This window comes from Antedon bifida, chromosome 4 (assembly GCF_963402885.1).
Source record: "Antedon bifida chromosome 4, ecAntBifi1.1, whole genome shotgun sequence".
NCBI lineage: Eukaryota > Metazoa > Echinodermata > Crinoidea > Comatulida > Antedonidae > Antedon > Antedon bifida.
The window spans coordinates 1,588,194-1,614,014 of NC_136229.1; the positions used below are offsets into that span (position 1 = coordinate 1,588,194).

The 25,821-nt window shown below is 33.3% G+C and overlaps 4 protein-coding genes across 6 annotated transcripts in view; 3 read left to right on the forward strand and 1 right to left on the reverse strand.

Annotated features, from left to right (window-relative positions):
- LOC144840853 (uncharacterized) overlaps positions 1-3,297 on the forward strand; it is a 42,028-nt gene extending 38,731 nt beyond the window's left edge. Inside the window, exons 69-72 of the mRNA XM_078696900.1 lie at positions 92-207; positions 984-1,246; positions 1,718-1,787; positions 2,056-3,297. Coding sequence (XP_078553026.1) covers positions 92-207; positions 984-1,246; positions 1,718-1,787; positions 2,056-2,671 — 1,065 coding nt within the window. The 3' untranslated portion in view covers positions 2,672-3,297. The remainder of the gene's footprint in view (positions 1-91; positions 208-983; positions 1,247-1,717; positions 1,788-2,055) is intronic.
- A 702-nt stretch (positions 3,298-3,999) lies between these two features.
- LOC144839650 (uncharacterized) lies at positions 4,000-9,397 on the forward strand. Its single transcript, XM_078695105.1, has 8 exons — positions 4,000-4,125; positions 4,654-5,328; positions 5,662-5,871; positions 6,873-7,027; positions 7,282-7,410; positions 7,819-8,031; positions 8,422-8,490; positions 8,635-9,397. The coding sequence occupies exons 2-8, from the start codon at positions 4,665-4,667 to the stop codon at positions 8,728-8,730; spliced, it is 1,536 nt and encodes a 511-aa protein (XP_078551231.1). The 5' UTR covers positions 4,000-4,125; positions 4,654-4,664; the 3' UTR covers positions 8,731-9,397.
- Positions 9,398-9,529: 132 nt separating this feature from the next.
- Positions 9,530-25,821, forward strand: part of LOC144841196 (protein nucleotidyltransferase YdiU-like) — a 115,754-nt gene continuing 99,462 nt past the window's right edge. The window contains exons 1-10 of the mRNA XM_078697442.1: positions 9,530-9,892; positions 10,387-10,634; positions 10,940-11,004; positions 11,175-11,330; positions 11,977-12,132; positions 12,879-13,021; positions 13,443-13,656; positions 13,883-14,012; positions 14,351-14,570; positions 15,254-16,120. Coding sequence (XP_078553568.1) covers positions 9,616-9,892; positions 10,387-10,634; positions 10,940-11,004; positions 11,175-11,330; positions 11,977-12,132; positions 12,879-13,021; positions 13,443-13,656; positions 13,883-14,012; positions 14,351-14,570; positions 15,254-15,456 — 1,812 coding nt within the window. The 5' untranslated portion in view covers positions 9,530-9,615 and the 3' untranslated portion in view covers positions 15,457-16,120. The remainder of the gene's footprint in view (positions 9,893-10,386; positions 10,635-10,939; positions 11,005-11,174; positions 11,331-11,976; positions 12,133-12,878; positions 13,022-13,442; positions 13,657-13,882; positions 14,013-14,350; positions 14,571-15,253; positions 16,121-25,821) is intronic.
- Positions 16,540-25,759, reverse strand: LOC144841194 (solute carrier family 40 member 1-like). 3 transcript variants are annotated; one of them, XM_078697437.1, is made up of 9 exons: positions 25,640-25,759; positions 24,597-24,665; positions 23,246-23,490; positions 21,284-21,372; positions 20,643-20,802; positions 19,628-19,870; positions 18,774-18,986; positions 17,978-18,595; positions 16,540-17,651 (listed from the first exon to the last, which is right to left on the reverse strand). In XM_078697437.1, the coding sequence occupies exons 3-9, from the start codon at positions 23,463-23,465 to the stop codon at positions 17,278-17,280; spliced, it is 1,917 nt and encodes a 638-aa protein (XP_078553563.1). In that variant the 5' UTR covers positions 23,466-23,490; positions 24,597-24,665; positions 25,640-25,759; the 3' UTR covers positions 16,540-17,277. The 3 variants fall into 3 exon arrangements, with proteins under 3 accessions (XP_078553563.1, XP_078553564.1, XP_078553565.1); XM_078697438.1 differs by having other exon boundaries at positions 25,652-25,748; XM_078697439.1 differs by lacking the exon at positions 24,597-24,665 and having other exon boundaries at positions 25,652-25,670.

The following is a 25,821-nucleotide window of genomic DNA, read 5'->3' on the forward strand; positions in this document are numbered from 1 at the left end:
TTTTCCTGTATACCTACAGGGGTTCAAGGTCAAATGTTAACCCATTCCTGTCATTAGTGAATTTGTTGATTTATATTTTTTTCCTTTTCAGAATTTTTATTCGGATTCAATAGTGGAAAACGAAATAGCAGAATACATCACATATATTGGTCTTGGTATATCAATTGCTTGCTTGATTGCAACTATTTTTACTTTCACAAGCAACAGGTAATTTAGAACAAATATCACATTAATAAGTAGGACCCTCTCTAAGCATTTGGATCTGTTTGAAATCTGTAAAATTATTTTTATATTTGTGCACTAAGCGTAAAAAAATTAGGTGAAAATAGAACATTTTCCATCTTTCACCGAATGAAATTATTTGTGCCATTGCAGGTATATAAAATATTCATTATTTGTTTTATAACACACCTATTTTTATTGAGAGAAAAGACCTAAAACTCTTTGGAGAGGCAGTAAAAGGCTCACACTAGAGGTTGATTTTCATACACGATCAGTCAACAGCCTAGTCTTGTGTCGTGCATACCAAAATGCTATAATAATAATATGCTTTATTTAAACACAAAATCTTGGCTCAACTAGCAGTTGTTTTTCTGCAAGGCCGTGTATAAAAAAACATGAATGAACGGGCAACAAAATTCAATTGACATATAACGAAATTGATGTCTTGATGACGTAAGAGTTCAATGGAGTAGTTATGGAATGTCACAATCCTCCAATCAAATGACAAGAATCTACTCGGTCATGTTATAGTACCCTCTATAAAATATCTTAAATTAAACTTTAATAAATCTCTTATATTCTCGCTCCTGAGGACGATCAAAGCATATTGATCGAAACGTCGAGAAACTCAACAGTCCTTTTCAGAACTAATTAACGTGGTGTACCGCAAACTTTATATCAACTGTACAGCTCTCTTACATAATATCAAGTTCCAATTCACAGTTTAAACTAACTTGCATGATTACTATTTCTTATTTCAGGAAGCTACGTAAAAGTAAACCTCAACAGATTCTGTGCCACCTGTGTGTATCGCTACTCTGTTTATACATCATCTTTCTCGTAGGGATTGACAAAAATGATAAAGAGGGCTCTTGCATAGCTATTGCCGGACTAATTCACTACTTTTTACTGACGTCAATCTTTTGGATGACTGTACAAGCTATCAATATGTATTATTCATTTGTTAAAGTTCTGGATACGCATGTTTCTAGATTTTTCCTAAAAGCGTGTCTCTTTGGTTGGGGTAAGTCTTTGCCATGTATTCAATCAGTGCTGCTTAAGACATCCAAAGGCGTATATATTTGTGGAATACTCAAACGTATTTTATGTAATTTAAAATTGTTGATCAGTTGTGCACTAACTGATTTGTGTTAAGTTGATGATAATTAGTAGTGGAGCTATAGCTTGGTGGTTAACGTGCTTGCCTCTAAATCCAAAGGTCCAGAGTTCAATCCTGACCTAGTGCCAGAGTTGTAACTCACAACTCTTTCAACTCCAATCCCTAAGCCTCAGATGAGACTTAGTTTATAAGCATGATAAATTATAAAATAGTTTTACCTGTAATTGGCGAGTTTGTGCTCGCTGTTGGATGCGTATGAAATGAAACAATTTTTTTTTTAATATGACAAATCAAAATAGAGATGATAATGACATCATTATTACAGTACCATCTGACCATAATGATGACATTCATGTTATAATCTTTATTTTACAGGCATACCAGTTGTGATTGTTGTTGTAACTATAGCTATTGATGTCGATAATTATGCAAATACAGACAACTAGTAAGTGAATAATTTCTGAATTATTTAAACCCCAAAATTACTACAAATTAATTCTCAAATGTTGAAATTTAAAATACAAAAGGATAGAACATTAGGCTTAGTTCAGCATTTCCAGTACATTTTACCATTTTTAGGCCTTGTCTGCTGAATCATCCACTTCTGGTTTTGTAATACATGTTATTAGTTGTGAAAACATTTTCTTCTTCTTCTTTCTGAAATATTTTCACTATTTTCATCAATGTTGTTAGTTGTTTTTGTTTTGTTGCAGTTGTTTCCTTGTTCTAACCCGCATGTACTACAGCGTAGCGATACCCATAGCAATCCTATTGCTCTTCAACGTGGTAATATTTGTGATGGTGTTATACAGTCTAAGTAAACTGGGCAAAGTATCAAAACAAGCTCACCAAACTCAGAAAAAAAATAAAGGCATGCAACTACTGCAGAACGCAGTTTGTATATCTGTAGTGATGGGAATGACGTGGCTTATTGGGTTCTTTGCAATCGGTACGGCCTCTACGATGATCCAGATACTCTTCTGTATCCTGAATTCTCTTCAAGGTTTCTTTATATTTGTCATGTATTGTTTGAGAAGTAGAGATGTTCGTAAATATTGGAAACGTCAGTATAGGCAATGGACAGGCCAGACCAGGAGACGTTTCAAATCACTATCGTCGACTTTCCGAGGAACCAGAAGTAGTACTTGGTATTCCAGTGATCGTAAGAACAGTTCTTTTGCAGCTTCTAAAAAAGTGTCAGACTTTTCATCCACTTCGCATGGAAATGGCACGGTTACAAACACAAACACAGACTTGAGGCGACACAGTTCAAACAATAACCAGGTGTCATTTGGCAAAACGACAAATGGTTTGAGTTTTAGTAAATGATTCATTGTTTTCTAATAATAATAATAATAATAGTTCATTATAAGCAAGCTCTCAATGTGCTGCTGCACATTATTACCCCGGTCATTTTTTGGATCAAACATATGGAAACATATACTCCCATAATGCAGCTAGTAATCAGCGCAAAGGTGTGTCTTGATCTAACCGGGTACTCATTTATACTCCTGGGTGGAGAGAGGCAAGTGTAGCCCAAATAAAGTAACTTGCCTAAGGATACAAGCAATGTGGCGAGAGTTGGATTCGAACCATGATATCATGATCAGTAATCCGACGTCCAACACACTGAGCCACACACCCTTAATTTTAAATAAACATAATTTATCGTATAGTGATTGAACAAAAGATTTAATTGCATATTTAAAAATGGTGGTGAGAAATTAACAAATACATTATTTAAGTTAACGTGCATTAAATACAATAGTATTACATTTTGTAATACTTTATTATAAAAAGGTACTGATTTTATAGTACCTAGTATCATAAACAAATATAAGTAAGGGTGGAGTGCAATAAGATAAACTTAATCATATGTTTAATAAAATAGTTACATATTATTTGTACAGTAATAATTATTAGTCTATAGATATACTGTTTATTTTTTGCCTAGAAGGCAGTATTAAGAAATATGTATTGTTAAAATATTTTATTTATCAGTAATTATATAATGTTATTTAATAAAAATAGTTTATTAACAAATAATGGAAAAAAAAAGAAATTTTAAAGAAATTAAAGTTTGATATTGTTTCACTGTCTGCAGAGCCAAGCTTAGTGATTCGCAAAATAATAAGCATGAGTTTATAATTAAAGATATATTGTCCCCCTAAAACATTTTTTTTTTCACATTTTTTTTAATATGCCATTTTAATGTCACATAATAATTATTCACTTTGACCAAAAATTGGATCGGAAAAAAAATTATTTACCTGAAAAAATGTAAAAATTACTTAAATTGTCTGTCAGTGTCAGAGACAATGGTTTTTTTTTGGTTAAAATTAATTGTTTCTTTTGTCTTTTTATAAGTGAAATAATTATTCTTTTGTTAAACTTTATTAAAACTGCAAAATGGCCTATTTAAAGTCTGATTTTATTCACCTTGATTGTTCGTGTTTTTGGGGGAACAATACATCTTTAAACGTAAATTTATGCAGTCACCCATCCGTAACAGTCATAGCGCGTGTGACGTAAAAGTGGGCGGTGGTGGTGTGGTGGCGGTACGCGTGTTTAAATCTTTGATCTCTCTTTTTAGTGTAATATTAGAGGGCGTTGTTGCATATTGTCATTTTTTTGTGGTATATTGACAGATCATCATCGATCAACAACAATCGATTGTGTGGTCGAGAGATTAGCGCATTTGTCACGTTTTTGTAACCAACACAGCGTCCTTGAAAGCCAAATAATAATTTATAATTTTGTCAAAAGACTACCTGAGGCTGATGGTAAGTAGACCTAGCCAGGTTTTAGAGAGAAGTTTGCAATTTGTTAGATTATGCCTAGGCTAGTTTATACTCATTCATGCCAAACCGCCACTTGCTAATAATGCTATGCTAGACTAGAGAGGCCCCATAGCTAGCCTAGTAGGCCTAGAATATAATATAAGGAACCGACTATAAGGCTTTAAGGCCTAGTCTTAGGATATTAAGGCAGTGTTTACCATCCTTTTAGGCTCAATGAGCTACACTACACCTATAACTAACAAAGTCTCAGATTGCTGACAGCCAGTACTGAATTTAGTATAGTTACTTATTCTGAAATTGCTGATGAATATTATCCTATTTAGTATCATATTAAAATGACTTCCTTATGTTTTAATAATGCTTTAATGTTTGTCTTGTTGAATAAAACATGACTCACTCACTGAATATTTTCTTACATATTATTATAAAATCATTTTTAAATTTTATTATAATAAAACATCCGGGAGAAATTATTTCTCCGTGGTTATAATATTTATATTTCTTTTTCAGATTAATGCAAGATGGACGGTATGCCTACTCTACTGACCAATGATGAGGGAGATGCTGACCCCATCCTGAATAAAACAGCTGTTTCATATTATGATATTCACATGAATAACGTCTCCGAATCCAAACCCTTGCCCCCGTGGATCCGCTGGATCATATTTAAATCCTTGGGAATCAAAACTCACGAAAAAGACAAACCATGGTTTGCCACTTTCCTGTACATGTTGACACTAACCAGCGCGTTGATGTATGCTGTCTCGAATACATGGTATACTTGCGCTGATGTTAAAAGTTTATATACAAAATTTGATGTCTTAAGTGGGACAGTGAATTTGACCATGGCCTATGCGTATTGTGCAGTCGCTTTGTACGCAAACCAACTCGCTTATAAACTGTTCACGAGTAACGTTCTTGCCGCTAGCGTCCGTCTTCATTCTAAAACTGTATTCAAGGTGAACGTCGGTATTCTCATCCTGGTGCTAGGTTTGGTGTTCATCGGTCTTTATGATTATCAACTATTCATGAATTTCCAGACTGCTCATTGCCGAAACGTCTCAACTCCTGTTATCATCTGCCATATCATGTACCCAAGTCATGCGACTCTATCGGTATTCTGTCTGTTGTGGAATCTACTTGTTGGCATCGTCTGTTTGTCTGTCTGTCGTACACATACCCACAGTAAGTTATTCAAGTTCTGCTCTAACGCCTTAGCTTTAAATGCACCTGAAAAATAATTCAAAATAACAAAATCAAATATTTGTGGTATTTTGAAAAACAACTGCGAAAAATACCAGCTGCCATTCATTGTGATTTTTAAGAACAAAATTAGTGCATTTAGCAAAATGAGTCTGATGCTAGATCATCTTAAAATAGAACAAAAATATTATTCATTTTAATTATCAAATTGTTAATTACCCAGCCTTTGATGAGTAAATCATGGTATTTTAAAACTGTATGCTTACTCCCAAAAGCAATAGTGTAACCATATTACTTATTTTTGTTAATTTCCAGGTATTCGTAGATTCCTGATGGAATTAGACATGGATGTGATGGCGTATGAACTGAAGCAGATAAAGAAGAAGATGAGTATTGACGCAACAGACAATGCTAAGGCTATTGATAGGAGCATACATCAAATGGACACCCTTGAGACTAGTAACAACGCTCACTGTAACAAACGAAAAAGAAATGTTACTGTACAGTCCACTCAGGATTTAGAAGGTAAGTTATGTCAGATGTCAACATCATGTTTAGTTTAAGCCTGGTTTCCATAAAATCGCTACACCGTTTCCATTGAAATCGCTACACGCGCAGATGTCGCCGACACGCATCGGGGAGGTGTCCCCGATTCATCGCAGACAAATCGGCAAAGTTCAACCATGTTCAACTTTGCCGATTTTTTTCGCCGATGAATCGTATACGCGTGTACCAAAGAATATTTAGCGCTCGCGTACTAGATCTCCGATAAATTCTAGCGTTTCCATAGAATCGATACGCTCTGTCGGCGACAGCAGTCGGCGACACGGTGTAGCGATTTTATGGAAACCAGGCTTTAGGTTTCAGACAGATTCAGCTTTAAAGATGTATTGTCCCCCCAAAAAATAAAGAAAAAATCATACTTTGAATAGGCCATTTTGCAGTTTTAATACAGTTATTCACTTCTGTAGAAGAAAAAATCAACAAAAATAATTATTATATTTATTTAAATATATAAATATTATTTTCATTTCATTTATTTCGTCTCATATACTTATAACAAAAAATAACAAACAATAGAGAGAGACAGGATTCCCAAAAGCGAACTAAATCAAAAAAAGACAAAAGAAATGGTTAATTTTAACCAAAAACCATGGTCGGACAGACAATTTAGGTATTTTTTGCTTTAAATTACATTTTTTCAGGAAAATAATTTTTTTTTTCGATCCAGTTTTTGGTCAAATTGAATAACTATTATTTGACATTAAAATGGCATATTCAACAAAAAATGTTAAAAAAATTATTTTTTTAGGGTAACAATATATCTTTAAGTATTCATTTTGGCACACATGGCATGTCATAACTATAACTTGAGCTAAAATTGCCTAAAAAACATTATATAAAAACGTAACAATAATTACAGTGACAAGTCTACATCTATGCCATCAATTGCCTTTCATTTTCTGTGTGAATAGCATATCTTGCTACAATTAGGGTCATAGTTCAAGCAAATCTTTTCTTTTCAGTTGAATGGGATCATAATGAGAGAGCTAGACGACGTAGATCGGTGGCAGTATTAGCTCGTAGCTTTGAATCGTACGGTCTACTTCAAAAGGTTGGTGACGTGTCACAACCTCCGTACAAATATCTACAAGAATATCGCAATAACCATTCTATACAGGTTGGTAATTAACTGAATCGTAAAATGTAGAACCATTCAATAGAACCATTCAATAGAACCATTTAATAGAACCATTATAATGGCATGTGATACAAAATCAACCAATCAAATGTAAGAATACATAATGCAAATAAAGTAATGTTTGTATGCTTTCTGTATATGTTTATATATTTTTATTTTATATCAATGTACTTTTCTACTTTGTTTCTGATGTTTTTTTATTTTATTATAAAACTGTTCTGTTGTGTTTACAGTCAACAGAAGAGAGGATAGAGAAAAGTATCGATGGAGAAGGAACAGATGAAGTAGATTTTGATGTAGCTGAAATACACATGGAGATGCTTACAAATGAAGAAATACTGAACAAATATTGGAAATTACAGGTTAGCACAAGAAATAATATGAAAATCTGAAATCCTATATTTTATAAGAAAAAAGTTTTGGATCTGCAACAACTTAAACTCTGTCTACACCATCAAACTAGTTTGACAAAAAAAAAAGCTGTGATGTGCCCAAATATGGTAATGATGTGTCCAAATATGGTAGTGATATGACATCATCATGTCCATGGGCACATCACATTTTTTTGTCACATCAAGTTTGATAGTGTAGACATAGATTTAGGACTTGCGTAAATTATGCATTACGTCTTTTGTTTTGTTGTTGTCGATTTTGATGAAAATAAATTAAGATGATGTCATAGGTCATAAGTTGGTAAAACACAAAAGCTCCCTATGAATAATCTAATAATGACAACACCAATATAATTTGTTATATTCTTTGCATTATAGTGTCGCCTTCGTACAACATCTATGTACCTCCAACGTTGGCTAGCCACTTGGATTGTTCTCTTGATATCGTGGAGTGTATTCTACTTGATCTATTGGATTGACCATAACGCTACCGTCTCGGACATGGTCATCTTCTTCATACCATTGTTTTGTCTTCCACTCTTGTGCTCAGCTCCCACAGAGGTCAACGGAGAAGGTCAAAGAGTTGCCAAGGTAAACCAGCTAGGGTGGTTTGATGGTATTTGACTTTCATAAAGTCTTGTTTACACTATCAAATTTTATGTGACAAAATAATGTGATGTTCCCATATATGGACATGATGATGTCATATCACTACCAGGTTTAGGCACATCACACTTTTTTGTTAAACTAGTTTCATAGTGTAAACAGAGCTTTACATTGAAAAACATCTTTCATTTTTCCAAAACTCTGATGAATTTGTTGTAGTGCTTATAAGTCTATAAGTTTAAGTTTAATTAAACATAGTTTGAAATATCTTGTCAGTAGCTTAGCCCATTTGAGTTCCTGCTATAAATTTTATTTATGTTTTATGATTGAACTTTAACCCCCATGATAATAGCAATTTTGTATGTACCATTTCAGAGTATTGTTCCCACTGAAGAGAGGATGCCACTAATCAGCTTCATTATGAAGGCTCCATTGTCGTTTACGGTATGTACCTTATCGCAGTATTGGAAAGGAATCCAAGCTTGGTAGGCGGGCAGTGGCGTAACGCAGAGGCCGAGAGCCCCATGGTTTTAGCACCCGCAACACCGTAAAACAATTTTACTAATGTGCATTGTCTTTTTTCAACAGATTTTTGGAATGGCTCTAAACTATGCAACTGTGGTTGGTGCTATCTTAGCCATTGCCCTAGCCTTTGCAACTAAAGTTGTTGTTGCTGAAGTATAGTGAAGTAAATCCATTTAAATCTGTGTGCTTGCTGTGGACCAGTCAAGAGCCTCATTTTATCTATCTTGTTTATCATTTAATTATATATAAAATATTATTTAATTACAATACAGTACTATAAACAGTACTGTACTACATAAATTATAAAGAAATAAATATATAATACATTGTTGGTATTTACAATTTGCATGAATATTTAATTTTAAGGGAATTTTTAATTGTTACGGGTGTTTCCCTATCCTAAGTTTAAATGGTGAATACGGCCATAGATTATCAGGCTACTAGAAGCTCTGCTCCAATAAGAATTGTCTGTGAGCTAGCTTGAGGGTGTCTGGTTTTGGGAGAGTAATATTATATTAATTATTATGCATTGATATTGTTTATCATTAGATGTTTAATTTTTAAAGATAACAATTTTGTTTTCTAACAATGGAAATTCTTTCAACTGGTTGGCCTGGTGCTAACCATTTATATATCGCACAATTAATTGAGTCTTCTAGTTTTAATTGTTTAGGAATTAACAAGTACTAAATGTTTTTTGCTGTTTGCTGTCATTTTTAGCCCTGGATGCTTTTTAACCTGATTTTAATTTTTCAATTTATTCAAATATACCCCCAAGATGGGGTATAGATAAGAATATACATATAGGCCTATATATCTTTCAAAATTGTTGTATGCATGTTATTCCTTAATTGTGTATTTTAAAGATTATCAATAAACATTTTATATTGTGATAAAAAAAAATTCATCTATACACTGTTATATTTCACGTTTGGCGTTCCATAGTTTTAGGAATTCTTACCTTCGCGGAATGCAAATTTAGGCCTGGCAATGGAAGTTGACAGATTGTAATTAACTGTTTAAAATAACAAATTATGAACATAGATGATGAAAATATATTGTCCTAAAGGTGGTCTTGAAACTAATGTATTTACGTTAGTATTCATATCATGTATTTATTGTTCATTGACAAATGAAAATAAGGACGGTAAATTTTGCTCGAAAGCGGACGATTCAACCGAAACTTGCTCGCAGGAGGAAACCAGTCAGCAGCACCTGCACGCAGCTTCAGAATGTGCAGGTGGTCTAGGCCTAGAGTTACCATTATTTACATCTTTTGGAGATTGGGTTTTGAATGTAAAACCTTGCAAATCTGTCCGAGGTAAGTAAACATTTAATTGCGTTAATAAAGATAGAAAGGATGAATTAATCACTTTTGATTATCTGTAGTATGAAACGCCATTCGTGCCAACCGCTAGTTTTGATATTTGATAATATTAAATAATAGGCCAATATATGGAATTTACTATAATTTAAATAGGTCATATTGTGTAGTTTTAATCAAGTTATTCACTTCTGTAAAAACAAAACAAAATTATTATTTCACTTATAAAAAGACAAAACGAATCGATTCATTTTAACCAAAAACCATTGTCTGACAGTGACACTGACATACAATTTAATTTTAAGTATTTTTTGCTTTAAATTACTTTTTTTTCAGGTGAATAATTTTTTTTCTATCTAGTTTTTGGTCAAAGTGAATAACTATTACGTGACATTAAAATGGAATATCCAACAAAAAATGTTAAAAAAATACATTTTTAGGGGGACAGTAATAATATTAATATATTCCTTTAATATTCCTTTTGTTTATAGAAAATTTTCCAATTGATTCAATTGACAAGAATTATGTAAGACAAGTAAAGAATGTAGTATTCTCAAAAGTACAACCAACACCATTAAAAACACAAACACAGGTTGTTGCTGTAGCAGACGACGCCATGGAGAAAATACTGGATTTAGATCCAGAAGTAGCAACAGAGGAGTTCTTTCGTGCATTTGTGTCTGGAAATACTGTCCTACAGCATGTTCCTCCTTTAGCACACCGTTACGGGGGTCACCAGGTAAAAAGTCTTCTTGACATAGGTGTGAAATAATTATCATTCTAGAGCATTCAATTCTAGAGCACACATTATTATTATTTATTCAGGCAAAGATACATTTTACAAAATATAATTCAAATCAACAAATTAAAAAAACACGATGCAAAGAGAAAACCTATAATCATAGTCACTAGCTGCCAGGAAAGCACAAAAGCAGCCTAAGCCACAGTCGCCAATTAGGTATGTGCCTCCAACCAATCACTACTAAATAAATAAATAAATAAATAAATTGATTTATTTGTAATTCTTTGTAATTAAATTTTCAGTTTGGCAGTTGGGCTGGCCAGCTAGGTGATGGAAGGGCACATTTGCTTGGTGAATACACAAATAGGTAATGTTTAAAAAAAATACAGCTCAATATTAATCTGTTGGTTACATAGAAAAACTGCTGAATAAAGTCTATGCTGTAATCGGCTAATTATTCTGTTATATATAGATACAGAAGAGTTAATTTCCAATGGCCTAACTTACAATAAATTATTTATTTATCTTTGTTTAAAGGAACAATGAAACCTGGGAGTTGCAGTTAAAGGGGTCTGGTTTGACCCCCTACTCGAGGCGTGGGGATGGCCGAGCCGTATTAAGGTCATCGGTCAGAGAATTTCTTTGCAGTGAAGCAATGCATTACCTTAATATACCAACAAGTAGAGCACTTAGGTAATTTAGTTATCAGTACAATTAATAGTCTACTTAAATTCCTGAGTGGTTAGACAGGGTACGGCAGTCCAGCTCAGAGCCAAAATATCTCCACAGGATCAAGGCACTTCTCAGTCATATTTAGAGTAAAGCTCTGTCTACACTATCAAACTAGTTTGACAAAAAAAAGTGTAATGTGCACAAATATGGTAGTGATATGACCAAATATGGTAGTGATATGACATCATCATGTCCATGTATGGGCACATCATATTTTTTTTTGTCACATAAAGTTTGAAGCAGTAGTGCTTTACTCCATGTGTAGACAGAGCTTTATGACTTACAACTGGAGCACCAGTGTACACATCTGGCTAATGTTCACTTACAAGATGTATGTCTAGAAAAGATGGGATGAAAAAACAGCCTGAGAAATGGACTGTTGGAAAATGAGGCATTATATAGAAAGAAGTGAAGACGATAGTATAGTAGCATAGGACAGTACAGTAACTTGTAGTTGATTAAAAGACATAACCAAAAATGCATGTCTTGAAAGATGAGATGAAAAATGAGGCACAATATAGATAGAAGCGAAGAGATAGTATAGTAGCACATGACAAAATGACAGACAAATGCAACAATACAGTAACTTGTTTTTAAATTCTTTTAGCCTCATTGTAAGTAATGATCCTGTGATAAGAGACCAGTTCTATAATGGACATCCCAAACAAGAGAGGGCAGCAGTCGTCCTTCGTCTCGCTCCAACATGGTTCCGATTTGGATCGCTTGAGATACTTGCTAGCAGTGGAGAGAAACATTTGCTTAAGTATGTGGTTCATTTACTGAACTAGCATAGGTGAAGTGCTTTATTATCATAATGGTACAACACCATATATGGGTTTACCACCACTATATATGGGTATACCATCACTATATATGGGTATAAAACCACTATATATGGGTATAACACCACTATATATGGGTATAACGCCACTATATTCATTCATTCATTAATTAGTGGAAATCATCATTTCCTTTTATTGTCATTTGCATATACAGTAAAACAAAATATATACATAGAAATTGTGTTTGCTCTGGGACACAAAATTCAGATATAAAAAAAAGAAAAACACAATTACAATGATATTATGTCACATCACTCTCGTACGGTTTCCCAACTAGCATTCAGTACCCGAATGGCAACTGGATAGAAGCTGTTGCGAAACCTATTAGTACGAGAAGTGATGGACCGGTATCGTCTACCACTACGTAACATCTCAAATACATTATGCATGGGATGGCTTGAATCTAGCAATATACAATGCGTTTTCTTAATTAAACGCTTCCCGAAAATGAATTCAATAGTGCTCTGTTCTATTCCAATAAGACGTGATGCATACTTAACAACACGTTGTAGATCAGACTTATCTTTATTTGTGACCCCGGTGAACCACAAAATAATACTAAAGTATGGGTATGGGTATAACACCACTATGTGAGTACTACTGTATCATCAAACACATTCCCATGGTTTCCATCATTACATATGTGTTATATTTATTTTTTTTATAGGAAGCTTGTGGATTTTATCCTAGTGCAGTATTTTCAAGACATAGACATTCTAGATCCAGACAAATATTTAATGTTTTATTATAATGTTGTAAACATGACAGCAGATATGATTGCACGATGGCAATCTGTTGGATTTGCACATGGTGAGTACATTTTTGTCTGAATAATAGTTTCTTTTTGCATTGTCCCCCAAAAACATGAAAAAGGAAGATTAATAAAATCAGACTTTAAATAGACCAGTTTGCAGTTTTATTGAAGTTATTCACTTCTGTAGAAAAAAAAACAAAAAAAAGTAATAATTTTGTTTATAAAAAGACAAAATAAACTGTTAATTTTAACCAAAAACTCATTGTCTGACTGACAGACAATTTAAGTATTTTTTGCTTTAAATTACATTTTTTTTTCAGTTAAATAATTTTTTTTCTTCAATCCAGTTTTTGGTCAATGTGAATAACTATTAGGTGACATTAAAATGGCACATTAAAAAAAAAATTGTTGGGGGGAAAATATATCTTCAATCAAATAGAAAACAGTGAATGTATGTTTCCTTTGATTTACTCCTAGGTGTAATGAATACAGATAATTTCAGCATTCTATCACTCACTATTGACTACGGACCGTTTGGATTCCTTGATGACTACAATCCTAAATTTGTGCCAAACTACTCCGATGACGAAGCTAGATATAGTTTTGAAAATCAACCGTTAGTTGCGCGGTACAATTTACAAAAGTTAGAAAAAGCCCTGCAAGTGTTACTGCCAGCTGAACAACACAACACGTAAAGTATTCAATAATTCTAATGCTCTGTTTACACTATCAAACTAGTTTGACAAAAGAAATGTGATGTGCTCAAACATGGTAGTGATATGACATCATCATGTCCATATATGGGCACATCACATTTTTTGTCACATAAAGTTTGATAGTGTAGACAGAGCTTTAATTAAGAATATTTAAAGAAGTTAATGAAACTGTAGTGGAATTAATATTTTTTTTATTGAAAGGTTGAGTGAGATATCGTCGTATTTCATAGATATTTATAAGTCAAAGTGGATCGTGATAAATCGTCAAAAACTGGGGTTAATAAATGAATACCATGACCAGGACATCAAATTAATAAACATTCTGTATAAGGTAAAGGATTAATATTTTGTAAAGTAAAGCTCTGTCTACACTATCAAACTAGTTTGTGCCCAAATATGGTAGTGATATACCCAAATATGGTAGTGAAATGACATCATCATGTCCATATATGGGCACATCACATTTTGTTGTCACATAAAGTTTGATAGTGTAGACAGAGCTTAAGATTGAAGAGTTGCAGTATTTTGTATATATTAAAATGAGATTTTGCTGTCCATATATACTGTACTACAGTACAATTCAACATTTTATTCAAAGTCGGCAAAACATTTTTTATCTAAAACAACAATCGCTCTGCAAAATGATTTCAATTATTCTATTACCGCCAGATGATGGAAGATACCAAAGCTGATTTTACCATGACATTTCGACAGATGAGTTCATTGACCTTTAATGACATCGTATCAGCGTCAATCCCAGAAGGCCTTTGGGCATTGGAACAAATTGAGAAACATGAGGATTTTGAAGAATGGATGATTTTATATGCTGAAAGAATTAAGCTCAATGGTGATCAGGATGATGACAAACAACGTCAAGAAAGGATGAACAGTAAGAGTTATAACAAACGAGACGCAACATATGTCACCACTATGGGACGTGTACCCCTATTAAGGGTCACTATTTGGTCCTGAACATTTCCCCTTAACACTAGTTCTACTGTGTCTGTTTTATGTTTAGTAGCCTCAAAGTTCTGTCTACACTATCAAACTTTATGTGACAAAAAAAATGTGATGTGCCCATATTAAGCTCCATCTACACTATCAAACTATATGGACATGTTAATGTCATATCACTACCATAGTTGGGCATATCACTACCGTATTTGGGCACATCACACCTTGTTTTGTAAAACTAGTTTGATAGTGTAGACAGAGTTTTAGTCAACTAATTATCCAATTTAACAAACAACTGCTGAACCTTTAACTGGATATATACACCAGGTAGTTGTTAATGATACACCTGTGTTATTGATCTTATCTTAAAGATTCCAGTGGTATAATGGTAGGGTGTTTGCATACGAATTTGATTTTGATTTGAATTTATTAGGAAAATCATAAAAAATACATACAAAGTGATAACATAAATTGCTGACATTACAAGTAAATACATTTATAAAAGATTTTCCAGGATAGCCCACAATAAAAAGCTTGTTTCCATTAGGAGTAGTTTAAATTCTATGATTAGGTAACATTTTTCACTTAAGTTTTCTCATACTCTATTCTCTATTTCAGATATAAATCCACGATACGTACTGCGTAACTGGATTGCTCAGGCTGCAATATCCAAAGCCGAAAAGGATGATTTCAGTGACGTTCAACTTTTGTCTAGAGTTCTTCAAAATCCGTTTCAAGAACAAGAAGTTGCTGAAGTCAAAGGATGGGCAAGTAGGCCGCCAAGTTGGGCTTCCAAAATTAAAGTTAGTTGTTCATCATAACATCCACTCTTGTTTTTGTGACTTATACTAATTTGTTTTCAGTTTTTTCTCACATTGTTAACTCTCCTAAAACTATTGTGAAATATCAATTAACATTATTTATTACTCATGGTGTTGAGTTAAAAATTATGTTACATAAAGTGGCCCTTTATCCATCGACACGAAACTCAACTCAACTGAAAAGAACTAATTTTGACATTCTGAGCACGCACAACAAACCAGTATGCGCGAACACTTTACGGTACAATCCCTACTGGACTTGGTTACCCATACCGCACGTGTTACTCGATTCAAAGTTTTCAGTTACGGAAAAAATAGAACATGGGCAACTGAAAGCAACTAGTCTTATGTCAACATGTTTTCTTGTGCCTGTCAGTTGCGTCAGCTCGGAGCGCTTATGTCGAGGCAGTTGTGTTGAGTTCCATGTCAGCTTAAAGGCACCTTTAGAGTAAAGAGTCTTTCACACCTGCTCCGCTCCAGTTTTATTTACTGGATCCGGACTGGAGGAGGTGTGAAAGATGCTTTAAGCTCTGTCTACACTATCAAACTTTATGTGACAACAAAATGTGATGTGCCCATATATGGACATATCACTATACAATTTAAGCATATCACTGCCATATATGGGCACATCACACTTTTTTTGTCAAACTAGTTTGATAGTGTAGACAGAGCTTAAGGGACGGTCATTGATTCAATAAGCTTATGTGTATCATACTTATCGTAATTTTAGCACATTTTATTTTTCTAATAAAAACAAATAACTTAATAAAAAAATGTTTTCATTATTGTGTTTCATCATCAAGCAAACAAACATAAAATAGAAGCAATGCAGTGCATTTAAACATTTATTTGTCATAATACAATAATACTTACATTAACACCCATAAACTTAATTTTTCCTCTAAATATAAAATACATACTTACATACTATGATAATACAGCAATTGTGACATTTGAAAATAAAGGAAATTACAGAGCACTACACATTCACGATATCAATAAAAAAACATTTTTATTTTTTCTTTTCCTTTAAATTTTTGTTTTTTTTGTATTAATATGATTATGAAATAAACAAAAAAAGAAATTGCAGAAATGACTATGTTGATAAAATGAAGATTTACAGCTCAATATCTTGATAAGCTATTGCAGGCCCAAGGTAAATGTGATACACACTGATCAAGTATACTAAAACTAACACTAAATGCACATTTTTACAATATCTTACAAAAAATATATTATTGTTATATATTATAACATTATATTACATTATGCTTTTCAGTAAATTGGCTTCATTAGTAACAAAACAAGATTATACAAAATGTTTATCATAACAATTAACACAAAGAAAAAAATTCATTTTTATTTATATAAATATATTGATTTTTTCCTCCATGATCATAGAAATTGGAAATAATTATAATACAGTATGTAACCTATAAATTGGTAGATCTAGGCACTTAATGTGACATAAATACCTGATTTATTCCTTGAATTATTATTTTTCACTCTCAAAGTGTTGTGATTTCGAGATTCTATTGCTTTTCACATTCTTTCTCTAATATTTTACAGATATTTACAGTTTTAACATACTTTTATTTCACTAATATCCACCGAGCTGCCTCGAATTGGGACTCTTTTCATTATTGCGCTCTCCGTATGTAATGTACTTGTGACTGTGGTTAAACTCGTGCATCATATTTAAGAAAGTGTTACACAGTTAAAGTGATTCCAAAATTAAAGCTTTTTTTTAAACAATGTTTTGGCACTTCTTGCAGCACGATATAAATTCTAAAAACAAAAGTGCAGTAACTCGCTCTCTCATACAGGTTCACAATTAGCACTCTTATTAGCATCGCTATAACCAGATTTACCGTCACTTACCGTCTTATCCGTTCTTAATTCACTTTGTACCACATTTTTACAAGGAATAAGTTTTTCTGGGTGGAATAAATGACCTCTGACCCTATAGACATATGCGGAATACAAAATACCTGCCATGGTTACAAACATAACAGATATGAAAATAAGCACACCGAATGATTCTGGTTGCGGTGCTATGATTACTACAACAAAATGTAACATGTCCATGAAACAGTTGAGGGAGTTCTGAATGCCGCCAACAACACCACGTTCGCTCTCTGCGACATTTTCTTGCAAGAGCTGTGTCACTGTCAGGTCAAACATCCACAGACCTAAAAGAAGAAATGTTGAACAAAATTGAGTACATAGTTAAGTAGAAAGTAGACCTAGTTCTAGAAGCAATTTGATTTAATAGAAGAGAAACATTTTTGCACACATAGCGTGTCATACAGTACTCTGGCGACTCTAATAAAGGAATACAATGTGAACAGAAACAAGAACCAAGATTTCAAGCAAGTCTATTAAGTAGGTTTTATTTTTGTGTTCTAATAAATACTAATTAACTAACTTTGTATATACTTTGTGGTTTTCTTGGGGAACCTGTGACAGCAATGTGTGTGTGGTAACGGTTAAATGTTTAAAAATATTTGCCACTAACCTGTTCTTGACAAAATCATTCCAGCAAATAGCAAACCAACTGACCAGTAGGAATGTTGATTGGCATCACTTTCTTGTACGTTACTAGAAGTAATGTTATTGTATGGATCTGTGTAATACATGGGCTCGTCCGTCGGTACAGGAGGGCGCCGTCTATAACCGAGATCAAACGATGACCCGGGTGCATATATAGATGCAACACACAACATAAGACATAAAACTTGCTCTGCATTTGCATATATACCAGTTCGTACCACGCCAAGCCTTTTTTGTACGATAGGATAAATAATGGTTCCCAAAACGCCCATCACTGATCCAAGACCCATGAATACGCCTAATACTGTTCCTGATAAACCTTGACTGTACCCGTAACCGCTAGAAACGGCATCAAATCCAAGAACGGTCATGTAGAGAAACGAGAGACTGATTCCGGCCCACGCTACTTGATATGAGTTGTACGTTTTGAAGCCTTGATACGTGGTGGTGAACCACTGTGTTATACGCCACAGTAACGGCTTCTGCTCTTCACTTCTCTGGCGGCTTACGTTGCCTTCCTGCTTGCCCGAATCGCCTGGAGGTATGTCACTATTCTCTACACAATTAATTGGATTGTAATCACCTAAAGAATTGAAATAATAAAGTTGTATAATAATTCTTCATCAATTTATAGTTTCTTAAATAGTCTGCTTTAGTTGGGATGTGATTTCCATGCTAAATTCCATTATCACCATAAGGCCTAAAATTGTAATAGTATTTAAAAATGATTAATATAATTTATTCAGATGTTATTTAAATACCTTGATTTGTCTTAACTTGTTTCACAGCAAGTTGAGGTACAGCTTTGTAGACCCTATGCAGTTGAAAATATTCCACAAACATGGACACCAAATTCCAGCCAGCTAGAAACATGGCGGCAATTTCTAATGACAGTGACGTCATTATGCAACCAACCAGGATTGGTGCCAAGATGTTGGCAAGAAGATCGATACGGCGGATTACCGAGTTGATTTCTGTTGAGTTAACAAAAGTTGAGTACGCGTCAAACACAAAGCGGCTACAGAAATCAGGTGAGGATATTTGTAACATTTTGTGACCTTAAAATATCATTCTAAAGCTCTACACTATAACTCGTTTGACAACAAAAGTGTGATGTGCCCGAATATAGTAGTGATATGACGTCCTCTGTCCATATATGGACACAACACTTTTTTTGTCACATAAAGTTTGATGATGTAGACAGAGCTTTAATATCATTGTTCATAGTTTTTTTCATTTTATTTTTCCAAGAGGAAATTCATTTTGACATTAGTTGAAGCTATGTTTAAATGCTGAGCTACAAATATTTGAGAGACTGGGAGTAGAGTAGAATACATGTTGAGACACATCCTATTGCCGTTTGTCCAGTATCATAGGCCATAATACAGCATACTGTATGTATCACATGTGTTGCCTGTATCATCAGGACTGAGAGAATTTCATTTTTTTTCACTTTCCCAGTACATATGAAAAATTAACTTGTCCCAAAAAAAATTTACTTGTCCCGTTATTGCGCAATCAAAAAAATAAAGGGTCTATGATAAATGTGTTGTTGTATCACGGTATTGGGCAAATTTAGATACATTATTAAGAATTGGCTACAAAACAACAGTACCTGCAAGCCTGGTTCCGTCACCGCCAGCAATTACAACAACCCAATCTTTCTGAATACAAATTTTCAGCGCTACACTTGCGATATCCGCAATGCAACCGATAACAATAATGAACCCGAGAGTTATAATGGCAAGAGCGCCACCTAACTGGTCCTTCAGCCAGCTTTCAAATAAAAGGAAGAAGAGCAGAAAGAGGGCGCATATCATAACGGAAGAGTTCTGGATGATAAGCGACGTCCTTGTAGCTAAAGTAAAACAAGGAAAAAAGTTTTTAAAAATCAATGAATTCATACATCATTCTATATTAAGAAAATACCATTGTATGAATACAAGTGATGTATTTTGTTCGCAATAACTAGCAAAAATAGTAGGTTTTTGAAACTTTCTTGCATGAATAAAATCAATAATATTGTCATTTATTTCTTAAATAAATTGTATAGTAAACCAAAATGCATATTTTTACCCATTCATAAAGCAATGTCCACACTATCAAACTAGTCTGACAAAAAAAGGGTGTTGTACTCAATGGTAGTGGTATGACATTATCATGTCCATATGGGCACATCACATTTTTTTTTTAAAGTTTGATAGTGTAAACAGAGCTTTACACATCTTTCAATTTGGAAAAAAATAAACAGGATGAAAGCGAATTAAAGTATTTCACTAAGAAATGTGTGAACTAATCCTTATGAATCATCCAAAAATGTTTTTTTCATAAGTTGATTTATGGATATTAAAGCTTTATTCAGGAACTTCCACACGTTCCAAATGTTTCCTATTGCAGGATAAATGCACTTGAAGTTCAATTAATAATAATGGTAATTAATTTGTGACACAAATTAATTTAGAAATTAGACATTTCTGAACAATTATTAGGATGTTTTGAAATTAACTATGGATGCAAACCAGCCAATAGTGATAGATTTAATTTCAGTTACCACTTAAATCTTATTTTGAATAAACTTTCTTCTAATTACTGCAATGTTTTTAAACTATTATTACAGAACATAATCAAACCTCGAAGTCTTGGAGTCCGGTCGACCCATTCGCCAACAATAGCACCAAATAATAAAACAGAAATTGTACGAGCCAAGCCAAATATTGAGGTAAGCCGTAGTAGGCCATCTTCAAACTGTACTAAGTAAAGTGCCACTCCAAAAGACCACATCCGATCTCCCTACAAAAACAAAATTTAATTTTACATGGTTTAATTACTGGTTAACAATAACATAGAAGATGTGTGTTAAATTCTCAGATAAGCCTTAATATAAGTGTTTATATAATACTTTCAGAAATGTTCGATAAGTTTTTATTACTAGAATAAATTAAATAAATGAGAGTAAAATAATTGTATTGAAAAAAGATAATACAGATTGGTTAATGGTTTTAAATTTGTATAGCGCAAAATACAAATAGTCTCTATACGCTGTTTACACAAGAATCTAATGAGGCTGGCTAAAGATTACATAAAAATATTAATAAATGATATATAATTTATGAAATTTAATTGGAAAAATGTTCTAGGGATTATTATATTCGTCTTGCAGGGTAATCTTGGTAATCATTGCTCTGTTGCAGTTGTGGTGCTCACTGAATCTGCATTACACATTTTGTATTTCAACAGTATTTTTGTATCTATAAGTTTATCACTAACATACCCATGATGATAATGCTTGGCTACAGTAGATAAGAAATGCGTTGCTGTGAAGCCAATCTTGTAAATTTGAACACCTCCCGGAGCTTGCAACTAAAACAAAATACATCTTGTAAAATTCTTATATTGAAAGTTTGTTTAATTATACTGTGTGTAAAACTAACAGGAATTTTTTTGTTTTTTTACTCTTTTATATACTCCTTTTCTGGAGTGGCAAGTAAGAGTAAAGCGCTGTCTACACTATCAAACTTTATGTGATAAAAAAAATGTGATGTGCCCATATATGTGGACATGATGATGTCATATCACTACCATATTTGGGCACATCATACTTTTTTTGTCACATAAAGTTTGATAGTGTAGAAAAGGCTTAAAGCTTACTTATTTATTGGCTGTTACTCAAATCTGACATACAACCAACCAGTGTTAAAAATGACATTTTAGGGGGCATGATTGACACCTGTCATGTGGTCATAAACTTGTCAATTATTGATATCATACATGCATTAATGCTAAACATCAACATGACTGACATAGGTCACTTGTTGATACAATAACACATCATAGTTCTGTTCAATAGTGTAATGGAGTTTAACCATCATGCCTTTGGCTTACAAGACCTCTGCTCTGTTCTGATTGGCTAACACTTATCATGTATTGGTACAATAATGTACCTAGACAAGATAATATTGTCATTTACATGGTCTAGTAGCTACCATACATGATAAGAGGTAATCAACTTGATATTGATAGTATTTATCAGTTGAGAAACACTTGCCAGATTGGCCCTTTTTAGACTTATAATAGGGATACTACTAATCAATGTCAATCGTCGAATATTTGGACAAAGTTGTATGTTAGCAATAAAACACTTTCTGAATCTATCCATGCAGATTGTTGGATAGCCTTCACGGGAGACCAGTGGCGTAACGGCTATGAGCGCTCACTGGCTAGACCCAGGGGCCCCGCAGCTTATAGGGGCTCCTGAGAAGTGCCCAGAAGAAAAAAAACATGCATTAAAATATGTAAAAAAAGGCTAAAAACGCCAAGGACTCAAGTGTTGGAGGGCTACTGAGGGTTCCTATACCCCAGGCCTCTGCGTTACACCACTGCGGGAGACGGGTATTGTGTGGCAAAATTTTGTTCAACTATTGAGAAAGAGTTTTCTCAATTGAGGTAGATTTCTTACTATGTAAGCTGAAGTTTTATGGATGGATGCTCATACTGTTACTTGAACTTGTAACCTCAATTAACCTGTACTATTATAACTGCCCAATTGTTGTTTTTTAGTCAGAAGGAAAAGTTGATTTGATTTGATTTGAATTTATTTGGAAAATCATCATAAAAAAAAAACATACAAAGTGATAACATAAATTACGGACATTACAAATAATACATTTATAAGAGATTTTCCAGGATAGCCCAAAAAGCTTATCAGCTTATTTCCATTGGGATCCTTTTACAATCTAAAATAAAAAATATAATCATTACAAAGTATAGCCCCGACTTAAACTTAGCTAACCTTCATTCGAACAAAGCTTACATTTTTAATGACTCAATTATACATTTGTTCATAAAACAGTTATTTAAAATAAACTACAAAATGCAAAAAAAAAAATAGCCTGAAAATTAATAAACTTGGATTAACCCTTGTATATTTTTTGTTTTCAAAAACTGTTTTTAGCGTAGGACAAATCCATAATTCAGAAAACAAGGTGACACCAATACATACTGTATATAGCATTTATTTTAAGTGTCACAACCAACCCTGCCACCTTTTTAAATCTTGCTACCACCCTCCCTGCCACCTTTTTAAATCTTGCTACCACCCTCCCTGCCACCTTTTTAAATCTTGCTACCACCCTCCCTGCCACCTTTTAAAATCTTGCTACCACCCTCCCTGCCATCTTTTTAAATCTTGCTACCAAAGTACCAACCTCCTTGCCTCTTTTTAAAATCTTCCTACCTGATTCGACATTATCATCATGTCCTGCAACATCCTCAGCATCTGGCTCAACTCCTTGCTCAACCTCCTTGAAACCAGGCCGTCTATACCATGGCCCCTCCTCTTCTGGCACATCCTCTTCATTTAATGCCGTATTTTCTGTAGCATCACCTTCTTGTTGCAAATCTGATCTCTTAAGCCATATATCATTTGCCGTTCCTTTCTGCTTGTTTTCATCCATTTCCAATTACTGCTCAGTTACCATTCTGGTATTCATAGAAAAACAAAATAAGATTAGAAGTAATTTATTTTCAATCAAATTCTCCCAATTTGACACGCAAGTATAACTGTCTATACCTCCATCCAAAATGAATGTTTTAAACTGCAGCTACAGTATTTATTTCACATCAACAAAAGAAGTTCAATGTTATTGTTAATACGAAAGTCTATTTGTATCACTGCCAGTCCGTTGCTTGCGAACTTCTAAATAATTCTAAACTGGTGCAGCAGGAATGTGAACCCAGTTTTGAAGTCGCTCAAATAGAAACTATTGTTGAGAATATGATCTTATCTTTTTATAGTTGAAACCTTCAACCCATTGCACAATACCACCAGAGCAATGACAATGCTTTTATTATCTATGCTTTTAAATAAAGTGGTTTAAAGAGGTGCACCGCTGGGTCATATTTGGGTAAAGTTTGTTACATAATGGGAAATTGTGAAAAACAGTTCTAGGAAATAGTATAGTCTGTCCGACTAATGTTAATTAGTTGCACATTGCTACATATAATATTAATTATGTATTAATTTATGTATTTGTTGATTGATAAATTGCATTTAAGAATGTTTATATTGAATATTTCATTCAAGGCAGTCTTAGTATTGGGAAGCCAATTTATAAAAGAAAATTAACATCAAGTTAAAAATAGAATGTAAGAAGAAAAAGTTCTAAATAACTGAAACAAATAAAATAGTATTTTGTTCATAGGTGGCCTAAAGAATTTAATTTAAATAAAGTTAATTGTAATTTTAATGTAATATTGTGTAATTGTAAGAGGATTATGATATGAGCATTCTGCATTGTTTGTGACACATCAAGTCATTTACAGTAGATTTCATTAGGAAATTAATTTGAAAAGCATAAAAGTGTTAAAAAAAAGTAACAATCTACAAATCATGTATTGTCTAATAATTAACTTCTAATTACTCAGTAGTAATTCTAGTAAGGCCAAAAAAGTACTTGTTCAGCATCAACCTCTGTGATTTTATCACAATTTTTTGTCATTTATTAATTTTTTTAAAAACAGAGGCAGTTGGAAAATCAGGGGAGGAAGTAACAAGTACATTTTTTTGCCCAAGTATTAGTACTAACCATTGTATTACCAATTTCCACTATAACCTATATCTTTTTTTATCATGCATAACTTAACACCTCTTCAGCCTGTCAACAAAATTAAAACATTAGTCTGTGAAAACATGTAATGAATAAACACATTTGTTTCTTTCATAACTTATTAACCAATGAAAATGAAAAATGGGTGTGGTTTATTTTTCTATTGTAGTATTAGATCACTCTTGTTAACATTGTAATATTCCTTGTGATAATTTGTCATTTTTGTTTTTTAAAAAAAACAGTTTTAATTACACTAAAAGAAATGTCTGGTATCAGTTGCCTGTAGTCTGTACAAAGGCATAAGGTCAAAGTAAATGTGTACAACAATGGATTTTTGAGAAAGATAGATACTGTTGTCCCCATTGATTGTGCATTCACCTATTTACCCCTAACATGAGATGCCCATGTGAAAAACATTGCGAAAAGTTAAACAATTGTAAAACTAATAGGGCCAGTTTAAGTAAATATTTAATGTTCCCATAAAACATAAATTCCATGTGACTTTGTCAAAATGATGACAGTAAAATAAAAACAGTTTTTGTTAAATTAAGTATAAAATATTTGTATACCTCTCTGGTTTATGGCTCTTTCAAAACTTACTTTTTATGTAATAATTTACAAATACCTTTCTTAATTTATGAGTTTTTAAGTGGTGTCAACATTTTTTAGTAAAACAACCCAAAACCCCTGAGAAAAAAACTATATGTATGTAGGCTTAGTTAGTATACATAATAATAATAATAATAATAAAAACATAATTGATAAGTAAAAAAACATTTATTACATTAATGGTGGATGAAGTTTATGTATCCCCACTTGCTTATAGAGAGGCATATGCCTAGGCTTCTAAGGTCCTAAAAGTACTTACTAAATATTATTATAATTGTTATATAAAAATAGGCATTGCTACCAATTAGGCCTAGGCCTAGGATCTGCTGTAATAATTGTTGTTTACTCTATTCTTAATTTATACTGGCCAAGCCTAATTTACTGACTCATTTCTATTCCTACCCACACCGTACCTGCCTGCCTACCTTGCTTGGTAGTAGAGAGAGTTTAATTGTAGGCTAGCTTAAATTTATAATGATGGATCCTCCGTCTCAAATTGCAACACTACCGTTACCTTCGATTACTCAGACGCGCATGAAAGTGATTCAAAACGCAGCCTAGAATCCGTCACGCTTCAGTGGTTCTATTTAATAAT

Bases quoted from the DNA above. Each gene is read 5' to 3' on its own strand.
- LOC144839650 (XM_078695105.1), top strand. From the start codon at position 4,665: ATGGACGGTATGCCTACTCTACTGACCAATGATGAGGGAGATGCTGAC. The intron at 5,329-5,661 runs GTAAGTTATTCA...GTTAATTTCCAG, and splicing joins CTGTCGTACACATACCCACA to GTATTCGTAGATTCCTGATG. The intron at 5,872-6,872 runs GTAAGTTATGTC...TTTTCTTTTCAG, and splicing joins GTCCACTCAGGATTTAGAAG to TTGAATGGGATCATAATGAG.
- LOC144841194 (XM_078697437.1), bottom strand. From the start codon at position 23,465: ATGGATGAAAACAAGCAGAAAGGAACGGCAAATGATATATGGCTTAAG. The intron at 21,373-23,245 runs GTAGGAAGATTT...ATTTTGTTTTAG, and splicing joins TGATGATAATGTCGAATCAG to TTGCAAGCTCCGGGAGGTGT. The intron at 19,871-20,642 runs GTTTGATTATGT...GTTTTACTTTAG, and splicing joins CCGGACTCCAAGACTTCGAG to CTACAAGGACGTCGCTTATC.